Source organism: Arvicanthis niloticus, chromosome 27 (genome assembly GCF_011762505.2).
Source record: "Arvicanthis niloticus isolate mArvNil1 chromosome 27, mArvNil1.pat.X, whole genome shotgun sequence".
NCBI lineage: Eukaryota > Metazoa > Chordata > Mammalia > Rodentia > Muridae > Arvicanthis > Arvicanthis niloticus.
Window position 1 is genome coordinate 22,379,827 of NC_133435.1, and position 14,259 is coordinate 22,394,085.

Genomic DNA, 14,259 nt, shown 5'->3' on the forward strand with positions numbered 1-14,259 from the left:
GATGACTCATTAAGTGCTACTTACGTTATTAAACTAGCCATATTATATAGATTTTACAACAGTCCTGGGAAGTTGAGAGACTAAAGTTGTGAGTCAATAAATAATTATTATCTCCCAGTTTACATCTCTGTTCTGTAAGCCGCCCTACGTGAGTGTGCACATAACTCTGTCAATTCCAAGTTCAGAACAGAATTTCATTGTAGTGTCTAGTGGCACAATCATGATTTTGTAGCAGACCGGCTTCTACGTTAGTGCCCGAGCCGAAATCACCGAAGTTATCAGGAGCATATATTGAACCTTGTAGATGTTACTGTTCTTTGTTCCTTAATGCTTTAGCACAGGTTTAAGAATTAAAATGCCAAAGACTGGGGGTTTGGGTTCAGCAGTGGAGCCTGGGGTAGGCCCTGGGCTCACACCAAAGCACCAGAATAAATAATTTAGAATTCCAATATTACCCCTTGGGCTGAGCTGGTGATGTAGCTGAGTTGGCAGAATGCTTACTTAGAATGCCCAATACCCTGGGTTTGATCCCAACACCTCATAAAACCAGCTTTGGTGATACATTCAGGAGACAGAGGCAGGAGGATCAAGACTGTATAGCCTCTGTTACATGAGATCCTGTCCTGGCTCAAAAAATATATATTTTTAAGCATCCTGATATCTCATAATAATCCAGCAGTACTGTTTAGGCAAATCAGATCAACTCTCTGGACTTGTTTCTTTTATTTGGTGATGATAATATGTATTCAGAGGATAATTTGTATATGGTGATATATTTAGGATAGTCCTTTGCTGAAACTTTTTTTTTAAATGAGGATTGAATTTATGTATGTGTCTTTGTTTCCTCTCAGGAAAATGACAGCGAAGAAGACATGTTTGGTGACTATAACAGCTTTACAGAAAGTTCCTTCTTAGCTCAAGTTGATGACCTGGAACAGAAATGTATGCAACTGCTTGAACATGGGACCCATGAAACAGACTCTGACACCAGAGACCTTTGTTCAGAAGGCATCAAAAACAACCTCGGGATGAATACTGGAAGCGACTTTACTGACTCCGAAACTAATGAGCACGTAAAGAGGCAGAGTGATCTAGATGACCCCGGTGAGCCAGAACCTGGAAGCGAGCTTTCGTTTGATGTGCCTTCTTCTCAAATTTTATACTTTGGAAATATGCAGAACTCTTCAAAAGCTTTGGGCAGTCAGTCTGCTAAGGAAAGAGATGGGAACTCACATAAGCCATCGAATGCCAACTTGGCCCACAGCCACATAGAGCAACCCCACCAAGATAATGACTTCTCTAATGTCGGGGCTTCTTCAGAGATGAGCAGGAGAAAGAGTATTAGAGACCATCTGAAATCTGCCATGGCTGGGAATGCCAGGGCCCAGACCCCAGTGTTTCCCAGGACTAAACAACTCAGAGAGACTCTCCTGTCTGAGGAGATCAGCGTTGCTAAGAAAGCCATTGAGTCACCGTCAGATGATCTTGGTCCTTTTTATTCACTACCCAGCAAAGTGAGAGACCTCTATGTTCAGTTGAAAGGAATCAGAAAACTATATGGTAATACTGTCTGTAAAACGGAAACCAAATTTATAATTCAAATAGTATTATAGTATTAATCCATGTCAGCATGTCAGCAGAAGCAGGTGATTCCTTGGTTCTATATCTCATCTCGAATGCCCAGAGTATCAGTGGCACTAACCCTGCACCCCTGCCAGGGACTTCTTTCCTTCCTTACGTATCGCCCTTCTCAAGCCAGGTAACTGGCTTTGTCTCTTGTCTGAGTAGTCTTCAGTCCACTCACTTCTGTGCCCTCACTGAAATTTCCGAAGGCTAAGGAACCTGAGCTTTGACAGGCTTCATGTTCTACCATGGACCACACAACTGAGTTTTCATCCCTCCATACTCTGCTTCTGACTTCCTCCTCTGATTAGTTTTTATTGTTTCTTTGCCATGTAGAGTTGTTGAAATTCCTTTGAATGCTCAGAATCGTAAGTGAAAGAAGTCAGTAATAGCAGTTAAATTTAAACACATTTAAAGATGGCTAAGATTTAAGTGCAAAAAAGACTGCAGTAGGGGGCTAAAGAGTTAGCTTAGTGGTTAAGAGCACTGGCTGCGCTCCTAAAGGACCCAGGTTCAGTTCCCAGCACCCACACAGCAGCTCACAACTCCAGTTCCAGGAGATATGACATCATCACACACACATACAAGCAAGAAGAACACCAATGCACATAAAATAAAAATTATTTTTAAAAAAGACTGCAGTAATAATAATGTGATGTTTTTCAAAAGTCCTGCGTCCTTGCATATATTTCAGATAGACCGTGGTAAAAGGGAGACAGCAGCTGCCATACTAGATCAGTCACCACTGAAAGAATCCTTGGGAGAACTTTTGAACTATTTGAAGACACGGATTGTCAGAAGACAGGTTGAAGTAGAATGATAGGAAAATAAAGACTACCTTCAGAGAGTAAGAATCTAGACATTCTAGATGGCTCAGCAGCTAAGATGCCTGTTCCCTTAGGACTGTCTGGTTCCCAGCACCTACACGGTAGCTTACAGCCATCTGTAACTCCAGCTCCAGGGGATCTGAGGCCCTCTTCAGAGCTCTGTGGGACTTGACATGCACTTGTACACATAAACATAGAATCCAAGACATTCTAAATTGTGAGGTACATGGCTTATGAGTGAACAGTCCTGCAGTCCTTGACCTCAGGAGGTGGTCAGAAGACAAGGACTTCAAGGTCATTCTCAGCTATATAGCAAGTTCAAGGCCAGCCTGGCCTACATGAGACCCTGTCTCAACAATATTGAAGGAACCTTCTGTTACTCTAAGTACATGCTAACTTTCTTCCCCTGCCCTTCTACTGGCCGCTTTGTTCACTCTCAGTCTGCTACCAAAGGGATTCCTTGAGGGTGGGATTTTAGGGCTCTCCTATTTTGTTTTGCTTTTGGGGTCTATAGATATTTTGTGGTATTTGACATGGAACCCATGGCATGATAGGTACTCTGCCACTGAACTATATTCCAAGCCGTTGTGTTTTGAAACAGGATCTTACTTAGCACAGACTTGTCCCAAACTAATGCCCTTTCTACTGTGTCCCACATACTGAGATTACAGGCATGTAACACAGTGCTAGGCTAGGATAGCATGGAACTCAACAGTTAGGGATCTAGCACTGTACTTAGTACACTGTGCTTTACAGAGTCCTCAACTGCCAGATTTTGTCAGCCTCTTTAACTCTGGCCTTGTTGCTTAAACAGTACCTTATCTATTTAAAAGGGGGTGGGGGGGAGCAAACAATTGTTTTGTAGCGTAAATTCTTTGCCAAATACATGATAATTTAATCATAACGACTGTCAGTTATGTTCGTAGTGTGTAAGTAAAAGCCTCAGCAAACAGCTTTGCATATGCGAGGGTGAGTGCATGTGCACCTGTGTAACCAAGTTTCATAACTGGTGGCTGATCCCAATCTGAAACACTTCATTTACATTTTAAATTCTTTGGTTTATTTGTGGTCTGGAGATCAAATCTAAGGCCTTGCACAATAAACACACACTTTACTAAGATGAATCTCTCAGTTTAAATATTTTAAGATTTATTTTATTTATATGAGTACACTGTAGCTGTTTTCAGACGCACCAGAAGAGGGCATCGGATCCCATTGTCACTCAGGCATAACTATTTTAATGCCTTGTTTTGAGGAGGGGTCTCCTTGTAGCCCTGGCTGGCCTGGAATTCACAGCAGCCTACCTGCCCCTCCCTCCCTAGTACTAGGATTAAAGGTCTGTACACACTCCTGGCCTCTCTTCTAAAAACAATATATTCAAGCCCTTTAATTGGGATGAATTCTCTTAAACTATTTTAATTGTGTAAATTGCTCAATTTTCTATTCGTTTGTTTTGTATACTTGTTTGCATGTGTGTGGGGCTCACATGTGAGTCAGGACAACTTGTGGGATTTAGTTCTCTCCGTTCACTGTGTGTGTCCTTGGGATCGAGGCTTGGCAACAAATGACCTTACACACTAAACCTCACTGGCCCTGGATTCCCATTTTTAAGCTGTGAATTACATCCGTGCAGTAGCTTTTTCACTTGTCCCCGCCCCACCCCACAGTACCTGTCAGACAATGATGCGATAAACATTCTGCATAACTATTTGTGTCCTCCTCTGTGTGTTGATGGAGAATCCTAGAGGAAATTCTGACATTCCAGAAAGACACTGGCAGCTAATGCTCTTCTCACAAACCATACTAGTGGTTTCTTCCCTCTGTACTCTGCTCTGGGTTTTCTTCGTACGATTTTTTTTTTTCCCTTCCTGTTTGTTTTACTGATTCTATAGGTTGCTTCTTTTTATATATTGATTACTTTGCCTGTTTCTCTAATGATAAACTACTACTGTTTGAGCTAGAGAGATGGTTCAACAGTAAAGAACACTCACTGATCTTCCAGGGACCTGGTCCATGTCTCAGCACCAGCGTACATGTAAGTGGTGGGATGGCATATATATATTTATACATATATATACATATATACACATACATACACACACACACACATACATACAAGCTAAACAACCACACACAGAAACATACTAGCATTCACTGTTGTTATGCACGTCAAATTTCTTACTTCCATTATCATTTTGATCCAGGGCCTCATGGAATCCAGTCTAGCTAAGCTGTTGGAGAAGAACTTGAACTTTTGATCTCTGTCTCCACTACTCAGTGTTAGGATTACAGGCATGAGCCACCAGACCCCTCTTACTGAGTACTGGAGATGGAATGCAGGCCTTTGTACACGCTGGGTGAGCACTCTACCAGCTGAAGTGAAGCCTCAGTCTTTATTTTGCAGAGTGCCAGTTTTCACAGTGTTTCCCGTGTTCTGCTTTCCCCGATTATTTCTCGCTGATTGGGGGTGGGAACAACACAACCGTGGATGTGCCAGTTAGTAACCGAAGCCTTTTATGGTTTAAATAGTCCTTATGTAAAGTGATATCTGGGCTAATCAAAAACCAAAATCAGGAACCAAAGGACCATTAGAAGACTTGTGGTTTGTACAAGACCTTGTGGATTTCCTTTTCTTCCTCTCCCTATTTCTGTAAGAGGCTCTTCAGTGGCTGAGGGAGGTAAGCTGTATGATCTTGAAGAAGAAGGAAGGTTTTAGAATGAACACAGGTTCTCATGCTGCCCTTGGCCACAGGCAACTGTCTGCCCTGCTGGAATCTGACACCTGCAACTATGACTATTGTAAGGCGAGCTGGTTGCCCACCTATTGACAAGGTCTGAGCTCAGACTTGCTGGTGGTGCACATTCAGGATTATGGGCATTTACCATCTATAAGAATCATATTTATCCTCATGAGAAGATTGTCACATTGAGATACTGGATTTCCTCCCAGAAAAAAATCTGGAGAGCATAGAAGGGAAAATAATCTCTTGTATTTTTCTTTAAATCCTACAGACTGGCAGCATACTTGTTTAACGTTAAGATCTGTGCAAGAAAGAAAAAATTTGATATATTCCTTGCCAACGAGTGGTGGAAAAACCCTTGTGGCTGAGATCTTAATGCTACAAGAACTACTCTGCCGACAGAAAGATGTTTTAATGATCCTTCCGTATGTGGCAATTGTCCAAGAAAAGGTGTGTGTGGTTAAATAGTTGTAACTTTCTAACGTGACATTTTCAGATCTAAGGACTAGTATAAACGTATTAACTTTGCCCTGGTTCATGACATTTTTTCAGGATATGCAAAACTAACATGGAGTACCTGTTTTCAAGTAGTAACTGCATATAGTTTTCTCCGAAGCTGCTTTGAGCTGTGTCTTAAATGTTTCATTAGTATTTAGCCTTCTTTTCCAACCAGAAATCAGGATAAATAAGTCAATCTGATGTGGCTTTTACATAGCAGGCGATGAGTGAAATCTCTTTTCACATTGTAGTTTAACAGTTAACACATCCCAGGTTGCAGAGGAGGTTAAGAGCCTCGGCTGCTCTTCTGGAAGCCTTAGGTTTAACTCTGAGTATCCACCATCTGTACTCCAGTCAGAGGGAACCCATCCCCCTCTTTGGCTGCTGCCACTGCATGTACACAGTGCACAGATATGTATGTAGACAGAACACCCATCCACATAGAATAATTAAAGAGTTACTGTACTCTTTTAGTAAAGATCACAGCCCTATTTAAAAACCAGTAGTTCCTAGCTAGGCTTTCCTAGATGGAACCCACAGATGGGGACAATTTTAGATTAAGGGAATCCCTCTGACTTTTAACTCAACCTCTGATTTGTGGTTTTGTTTATTTAATATTCTAGGTTTCCAGTTTGTCGAGTTTTGGTATAGAACTTGGTTTCTTTGTTGAAGAATATGCTGGAGGCAAGGGAAGATTTCCTCCAATAAAAAGGAGGGAAAAGAAATCGCTGTATATCGCCACTATCGAGAAAGGGCATAGCCTGGTGAACGCCCTGATTGAAGCCGGAAGGATCAGCACTCTAGGTCTGGTTGTCGTCGACGAGGTTGGTTAACATCGTATTTCTGATACTAGCTCATTCCCCCAGCTATGGTTTGGATCGTCTTGGTAATTAACACACAGAGAGCACAAGGGGAGACTTTCCATGGTGAATAATCTTAAATTAGCTCTCTTGCAGATGTTTCTTGAAATGTGAATATGTGTCTGTGGAGATGTTTTATAATGATACTCATCGAATCCCAGATGTATCAGGATACTGCCCCCAATTTTTAATAACCTAAAGCATTAGTGAAATAATACATATGTACTAGAGTTCTAATGTCCAGTGCATGCACAAAACAGCTGATGTATATGGACAGGAAATGAAATCTGACTTTTACTCCCCACCCCCACCTTTAAATCACAGCTGCACATGATTGGTGAAGGGAGCCGTGGTGCCATACTGGAGATGACCCTGGCGAAAGTCCTCTACACCAGCAGTGAGTGTTGACTTGTAGTCTGTTCTGTGTGTAACCGACATAATTCTATCGCTAGATGACGTTGCCTCGAACAAGATAGCTAAGATTCCTGCCTCAGCTTGTAAGCTCATTAGTTTGTCATTTTTTGGTTTTTTTTTGCTTTTTTGTTTGTTTTTGTTGTTGTTTGTTTGTTTGTTTGTTTGTTTTTTGAAAGAATTTGATGGATGAGGATTACGAAGGTGCTTGCAGCGGGGCTGTTCTCAGTCAGCTGCTGTCGCATGCTTAGTCATAGCATCAGCCTCCATATCTGTGAGATGGGGACAGGGACGGTGCTGGCCTGGAGGGTTACATGAGAACTCAGGCCACTCCTCCGTGGCTCCCTCCACGCAGCACTGGGTATGGTCCATTGCCACCACTGTTCTTGGCATCATCACCATCTTCCCAGTGGAACAATATGTACTTTTAAAGACAGTCTTATTCTATAGCTCTAGCTGGCTTGGAACTTGTGGCCTCAAAGGCACAGAGATCCTGCCTCTGCCTTCTGAATGCTGAGATTAAGGGCTTGCACTACTCCACTTGGCAAACTGGATTTGAGTGGTCACTTTAAGAACTATTTTGCAGCACCCAATTGTCTTTATTCATGAAATATCCTAAAAATCTATATTTATCTATGTGGTATTGTGCTTACCTTACATATGGAAAAACTATAATGTCATTTGATATAATGTCATTTCATTGGAAGATGCTAGCAATTGAATCCAGAATATCACATATTCTGATTGTGTACTCAAGTACGGAGCTACTTCACCTCTGGCCCCAAGAATAATTTTTAAAATTATGAAAGTAATTGCATTTATGCAGATCATAACAGCATGCAGTCTTATCTTGTCTTTCCTTTTCAAGTTACTGAGCAGCTGCTGTTTCCAGGCACTGTTTCTAGTGCTAGAGTTACCAGGGGGCATAGCTGCAGTTCCTGCCAGCATCTGAAATGTACATCAGGGAGAATGAAAGGACAGCAAGTAATAGAATATTCTACAGTTCCATCAGGGCAGAGGTGACAGTGATGGACATCCTACAGTTTCATCAGGGCAGGGGTGACAGTGATGGACATCCTATAGTTCCATCAGGGCAGGGGTGACAGTGATGGACATCCTACAGTTCCATCAGGGCAGAGGTGACAGTGATGGACATCCTACAGTTCCATCAGGGCAGAGGTGACAGTGATGGACATCCTACAGTTCCATCAGGGCAGGGGTGACAGTGATGGACACTACAGTTCCATCAGGGCAGGGGTGACAGTGATGGACATCCTACAGTTCCATCAGGGCAGGGGTGACAGTGATGGACATCCTACAGTTCCATCAGGGCAGGAGTAACAGTGATGGACACTACAGTTCCATCAGGGCAGGGGTGACAGTGATGGACATCCTACAGTTCCATCAAGGCAGAGGTGACAGTGATGGACATCCTACAGTTCCATCAGGGCAGGGGTGACAGTGATGGACACTCTACAGTTCCATCAGGGCAGAGGCACGCAGTCCTGGCCAGTGTGCAGTCCTGCCATCACTGGCTTATCACTGTCCCAACTGCAGTCTTTGCAGAGTTGTCAGAAATGTGAAATGTCTTTCTAGAGGCAGGCTCCTGGGTACCAGGGTCCCAGCCTTTTCTTTAGCTCATCATGAGTCCCCTAGGGAAGTTACCTTTCCAGAGGTCCATCATTTCAGTGGTCTGATCAGAAAGGAGGAACTTAAGTGTCTCCTTAGAATATCTTCATTCCTGCCAGGATGGTTATGCTATTATCATCTTACTCTAGACTTCGAGGACTGGCTGTGTGCTGTGGTCTGTACTTCCAGGTTATACTTCCTTTCCAGGTAGTATCTGCTAGGTGAATGTTCTGTGAGCAGCCACCGTCACTTAGAGTTCATTTCCTTCAAACCCATCACCAGAATCTTACAATCTTTCTAAATTTCCTCATTTCAACGCTGTCCTTCTGGCTCCAAGCGTCCCAAGCAACTGGGTCTTGTAATCTTTACTCTTTAACACTGGCAGCACCCAGTTCCTATCTGGTTACCCAAGAATCTGCTTGAGAGTCTCCTTGCCCCTTGGCACTGACTCTTCAGTTGAACGTCTCATCCTTCCTGCCAGATTGCCACAGACAGCACCAGATTCCTCTCTACTCATGTCTTGATCTCTCACCTCTCCGCAGTCCAAGACCGACTTGTCTAGTGTAGATACAAAGATCTTTACCAATGCAAATCCAATTACAGTTTTACCATTCACCTCCTGGAACAGGCTCCTCATTTTCTGCACACACTCCAAGGTAGCACAGCCTTTCTTGGTCAGTCCAATGTTTGCCTGTTCAGCTTGTAATTCACCTTGTGCAGGCAGTATCCTGAATGGTCATTTCTAGACGTGAGATAGTGTCAATGACGAGACATGCTAGGAAGGCTTAGCTTTGGGTTTAAAGCAGTAGCTATGTCTAGAAATTCATCTAGCTTTGTTTGTTGTTCTATTGTGGCTCTTTTTGTTGTTGTTTTGTTTTAAAGATTTATTTATCTATGTATATAAGTGCTCTATTTGCATGCATGCCTGCACACCAGAAGAGGGCATCTGCCCTCATCTAGGGTCCCATTACAGATGGTTGTGAGCCACCATGTGGTTGCTAGGAATTGAACTCAGGACCTCTGGAAGAGCAGTCAGTGCTCTTAACTGCTGAGCCATCTCTCCAGCCCTTGTTTTTGGTTTGTAAACAGTGTCCTATGTAGATCAGGATGGCTTTGACCACCTGGTCCTCCTCTTCTGCCTCTCAGTAACTGGGATTATAGTCGTGCACCCCACCATGCCTGGGTTTTCAGAATAGTTTTTAAAGTTGACAACGTCAGATACTTTTCGTATCTGACACAAAAGTTTGAACATAGTACATAGCTGAACATAGTAATATACATCTGAAATTCCACACTCAGGAGGCTGAGGTGGGAGGATTGCTGTGAGCTTTAAACTAGCCTGGGCTATACAGTGAGTTCCAGGCCAGCCAGCACTACATGATCAGACTCTAGTATTGTTTTAAGGAGTTTGGGGCTCCTGTAGCCATGGATCCTCTACAGCTGTTAGATGGACAGCCACATTTCAGGAACACAGAAATCCAGAACAGTCTAAAACTTCCTGTGTGCTAGTATAACACCACAAGTAGAAAACGTTATTGTCATCATTTGACGGGGCACAGTGAGAGTCCAGGTTAACATAGGTATATATTGTGTGGTCAGACTTCGGTCACTTCAAGATCTTCTTTATGTATGTGCAGATATTCCAAAATCTGATAAAAATCCCAAATCCAAAACAGTTCTGGTCTAAATATTTCATATAAACCTCCTCTCGTTCCCTGACTCCAGAACACTCAGACAGGATAGCCCTGAAGTATTACTAATGTTTCTTTAGGACATACATGAGATATATCCCTAATATTTTGATTTGTTTTAGAAACAACTCAGATTATCGGCATGAGTGCAACACTAAACAACGTAGAAGACCTACAGGCGTTCCTTAAAGCCGAGTATTACACCAGTCAGTTCAGACCAGTATGTACCCAAGGTTTGCGCTGTATTGCTTCTTATGTATTCATCTCAGAAATGAGTGGCGAACACGGTGTATTGTAAAACAGCTGAGTGTGAGAGGTGCATAGTTCGCTTGCTGTATAACAACAGTTTACGCATGGAGAATGCCAACTGAGGCTGGGGACCTTAGCTCGAGTCACTCGTGTGTTATACCTGAAGCAGTGACCAAGAGCGAGCCCCAGTGAACATTTACTCAATGGGCTCTCCCAGAACTTGTTTTATGTCTCACTTCGTAGTATCTGAAGTCAGGTTTTTAATTGGGCAAGATTTCAAGAGATACGCACAGACCTGCTGTCAACATTGAGAAATTACCTTAGTTCCCGCTTCAGGAACAAGTATGCTAAGTCAGAACAGTGCAGACAGTTAGCACAGCTCCCATGCAAGGGCGACATGAAAATTAATCACACGCTCCACGGTTTCAGACTCACAGAGCCCCACCCCAAGTGGAGAGCAAAGAATTGTGTGGTCAGACTTCGGTCACTTGAAAGTCTTTTTTATGTATATGCAAATATTATGTATATGCAGATATTCCAAAATCTGATAAAAATCCCAAATCCAAAACAGGGCCAGCCAGTGGTCACGGCACTGACTGCTCTTGCAGAGGTCCGGGTCAGTTTTCAGCATCCACGTGGTGGCTCAAAGTTCTCACATACTCCAGTCCCATGAGACTCAGTGCCTTCTGGCTCCCAGTGATACTGCACACATGTGGTACACAGGCAAAATGCAGGCAAAACAGCCATACATATAAATTAAATAAAATGAGAGGACAATCAGACTTCTCAGGGAAGAACATCCTGATAGGCTATTCAATCCCAAGTGTTCAGACCTAAACATTTGTGCATACAAACAATGCTGAATGAACTCAGTAGGGTGTGTGTGTGTGTGTGTGTGTGTGTACACAACAGTAAATTTTTAAAAAAGAGGTCCTGAACTTGAGAAAGAGAAGAACAGAGGCAGAGATGGGGTGGAAATGATGTAAATCTAATACTTGTGTATGGAGTCTTTAAAATTTTTTTTATTTAAAGAAATTAATTACCTTAGCAAGGCTTGATGGTGCAAACATGTAATCCCAGCGTTCAGGAGGGTAAGGTAGGGGAGCTTGAGTTTTAGGCCAGCCAGAGCTACATACTGAACTCAGAGCTAGCCTGAGCTGTCTAGCAAGACCCTGTCAAGGAAAAAGCTTATAAAATCTTTTCAAGTGCCTGGGCTTCAATAGTTACAGTTCTTTTATAAATAAGCTAAGGTTTGGCTTTTGAGGCAAGGTCTCGTATCCCAGACTGTTCTGGATGGAACTAGCTACCTAGCCAAGGATGACCATCATCCCAATCCTCCTGCCTCTACCTCCCCTGTGCCGGGATTATAGGTTCAACACCGTACTTCCCTTACATGGATTTAAATTTAAATCTAATAACAGCATTCCTAAAATGTTTGGCAAAGTAAAAGTGTAACTCATAGTTACTCATAGCTTCCCGTGGAGTGTATACTACCCAACTCAAAAGTAATTTTTCCAGGATGCTAAGTCCTGTTTTTGTGCAAAGGAAAAGAGAGTTAGGGGAAGGAGGAAGCTGAGCATTTAGCTGAAGCCTGTCTGTGGTGTGCTAGAAAGCTGAGGTCTCTGTGGAGCTGCCCTGTGGTAAAACATTTTCTAGAAGTTCAGACTACAAAGTGTATATTAATTGGCTGTTTCCTTTTAACTCCAGGTTGAATTAAAAGAATTCCTGAAAGTAAATGACACAATCTATGAGGTGGATGGCCGGGCTGCAGATGGCATGACCTTCTCACGGCTCCTGAGTTATAAGGTGCAATGGGAACCCCTTAGTTCAGGCTCCCATCCCTAGGTGTGCTGGGGCGCTGCAGGAGACTCCGGGGGTTTGTATTTGGGTGGAAAGTCTGAGGTGAGGAGTGCCTGATCTGTCATGGACAACAAGCTGCTGACGGAATGTAGCTACTTTCCTCCTTGTTTTGTTTGTAGTGCTAGAGGTCAAGCCAGGGCCTACATACAAGGCACACACACACCACTGAACTACATCATACAAGGCACACACCACTGAGCTACACCATACAAGGCACACACCACTGAACTACACCATACAAGGCACACACCACTGAGCTACACCATACAAGGCACACACCACTGAACTACACCATACAAGGCACACACCACTGAGCTACACCATACAAGGCACACACCACTGAGCTACACCATACAAGGCACACACACACCACTGAACTACATCATACAAGGCACACACCACTGAGCTACACCATACAAGGCACACACCACTGAGCTACACCATACAAGGCACACACACACCACTGAACTACATCATACAAGGCACACACCACTGAGCTACACCATACAAGGCACACACCACTGAACTACACCATACAAGGCACACACCACTGAGCTACACCATACAAGGCACACACCACTGAACTACACCATACAAGGCACACACCACTGAGCTACACCATACAAGGCACACACCACTAACTACATCATACAAGGCACACACACACCACTGAGCTACATCATACAAGACACACACCGCTGAGCTACACCTAGTCCCTAGTTCAGTTTTAGCATCAGATTATACTGGATTCTTTCCTCTGCTATATCTTTGTGAAGTCTCGTATTTTATAGCTGCTGGATACAATACTGTATAAAAACTGTAGAACAGGACTGTGTGCAATCCCACTCTAAAGTCAGAAAGACAATACCACATTGTGCACACATCCTGCTAGTCACCTTTTGTTAGTAAGGAAGTGCTTCTTATTCTAATGGCTACTGGATTTGGAGGAAGTTCTTATTAGGTTGTTTGCACCTGACTAATGAACCAGCTCCTGAACCATGAAAGTTTGGAGACATATCCTGTAGATATGTCATTCATCCACAACATAAGAGCATAATGTATAGTCTGCAACTGACACATGACTGTGTAGAAGTGTTCATATCTGCATACGAGTGGCTTACAGTCGGCATCAAGGGTATTTAAAAGGAAAGTGGTTTTATCCCAGCTTTAGGATTTCATGAGGTAGGTGTATTCTAAATCCACATGTTGGTTTTCAGTACGTAACAGGAACTGAGGAGATTTAAATGACTGCTCTTCTATTGCACGTCCTCCCGGCAGTGTTCAAACTGTTATAATTGACTGTTGTTGTTTCACTTGTGACAGTGTTAGAGAATATGGTTCCGAACAGGGCAGGATGTCGTTTCTTACGCGGTCCTTTGACTGGTAGCCGTAACCCTCCTCTCTCTGGCTTCCTGTTCTGCTCAGATGGAGGTGGGCATAAAGTAGGTGCTAATAACTAGAGCTGCTTTCATTTCCTTGATTCTTAATCACTTAATCCTCTTTTTGGACTAAATGTGCCCCCAAACCAAATCTCTAGCGAATAACCTATGAAGAAAATTGACCATTTGAGGTTCAGTACAGCTGGTTTTAGTAATGGATAATTGCAGCGTTTAAAACTGGTGACAGTCTGCGCGTCTTTCAAGTCACACTTCCGTGGTTGCAGTGCGTGGCTCTTTGTTTTGCAGTACTCTGATGCCCTGAAGAAAATGGATCCCGACCGCTTGGTAGCGTTGGTGACAGAAGTTATTCCTAACTACTCCTGCCTGGTTTTTTGTCCCAGTAAGAAGAACTGTGAAAATGTAGCAGAAATGTTGTGCAAGTTTTTAAGCAAGTATGTTCATTTTTTTATAAACTCGTTTCTGTTACAGAC

General features: G+C 43.0%; 1 protein-coding gene across 5 annotated transcripts in view; it reads left to right on the forward strand.

Moving 5' to 3' along the window:
- Helq (helicase, POLQ like) overlaps window positions 1-14,259 on the forward strand; it is a 39,870-nt gene that overhangs the window by 692 nt on the left and 24,919 nt on the right. The window contains exons 2-8 of one of the 5 annotated variants that reach the window (XM_076926354.1): window positions 852-1,560; window positions 5,463-5,641; window positions 6,313-6,513; window positions 6,874-6,946; window positions 10,403-10,500; window positions 12,237-12,335; window positions 14,075-14,220. In XM_076926354.1, coding sequence (XP_076782469.1) covers window positions 852-1,560; window positions 5,463-5,641; window positions 6,313-6,513; window positions 6,874-6,946; window positions 10,403-10,500; window positions 12,237-12,335; window positions 14,075-14,220 — 1,505 coding nt within the window. Of the gene's footprint in view, window positions 1-851; window positions 1,561-5,462; window positions 5,642-6,312; window positions 6,514-6,873; window positions 6,947-10,402; window positions 10,514-12,236; window positions 12,336-14,074; window positions 14,221-14,259 lie in introns of those variants that run through there. The other 4 variants (XR_013107838.1, XM_076926357.1, XM_076926356.1 and 1 more) reach the window with 4 other exon arrangements.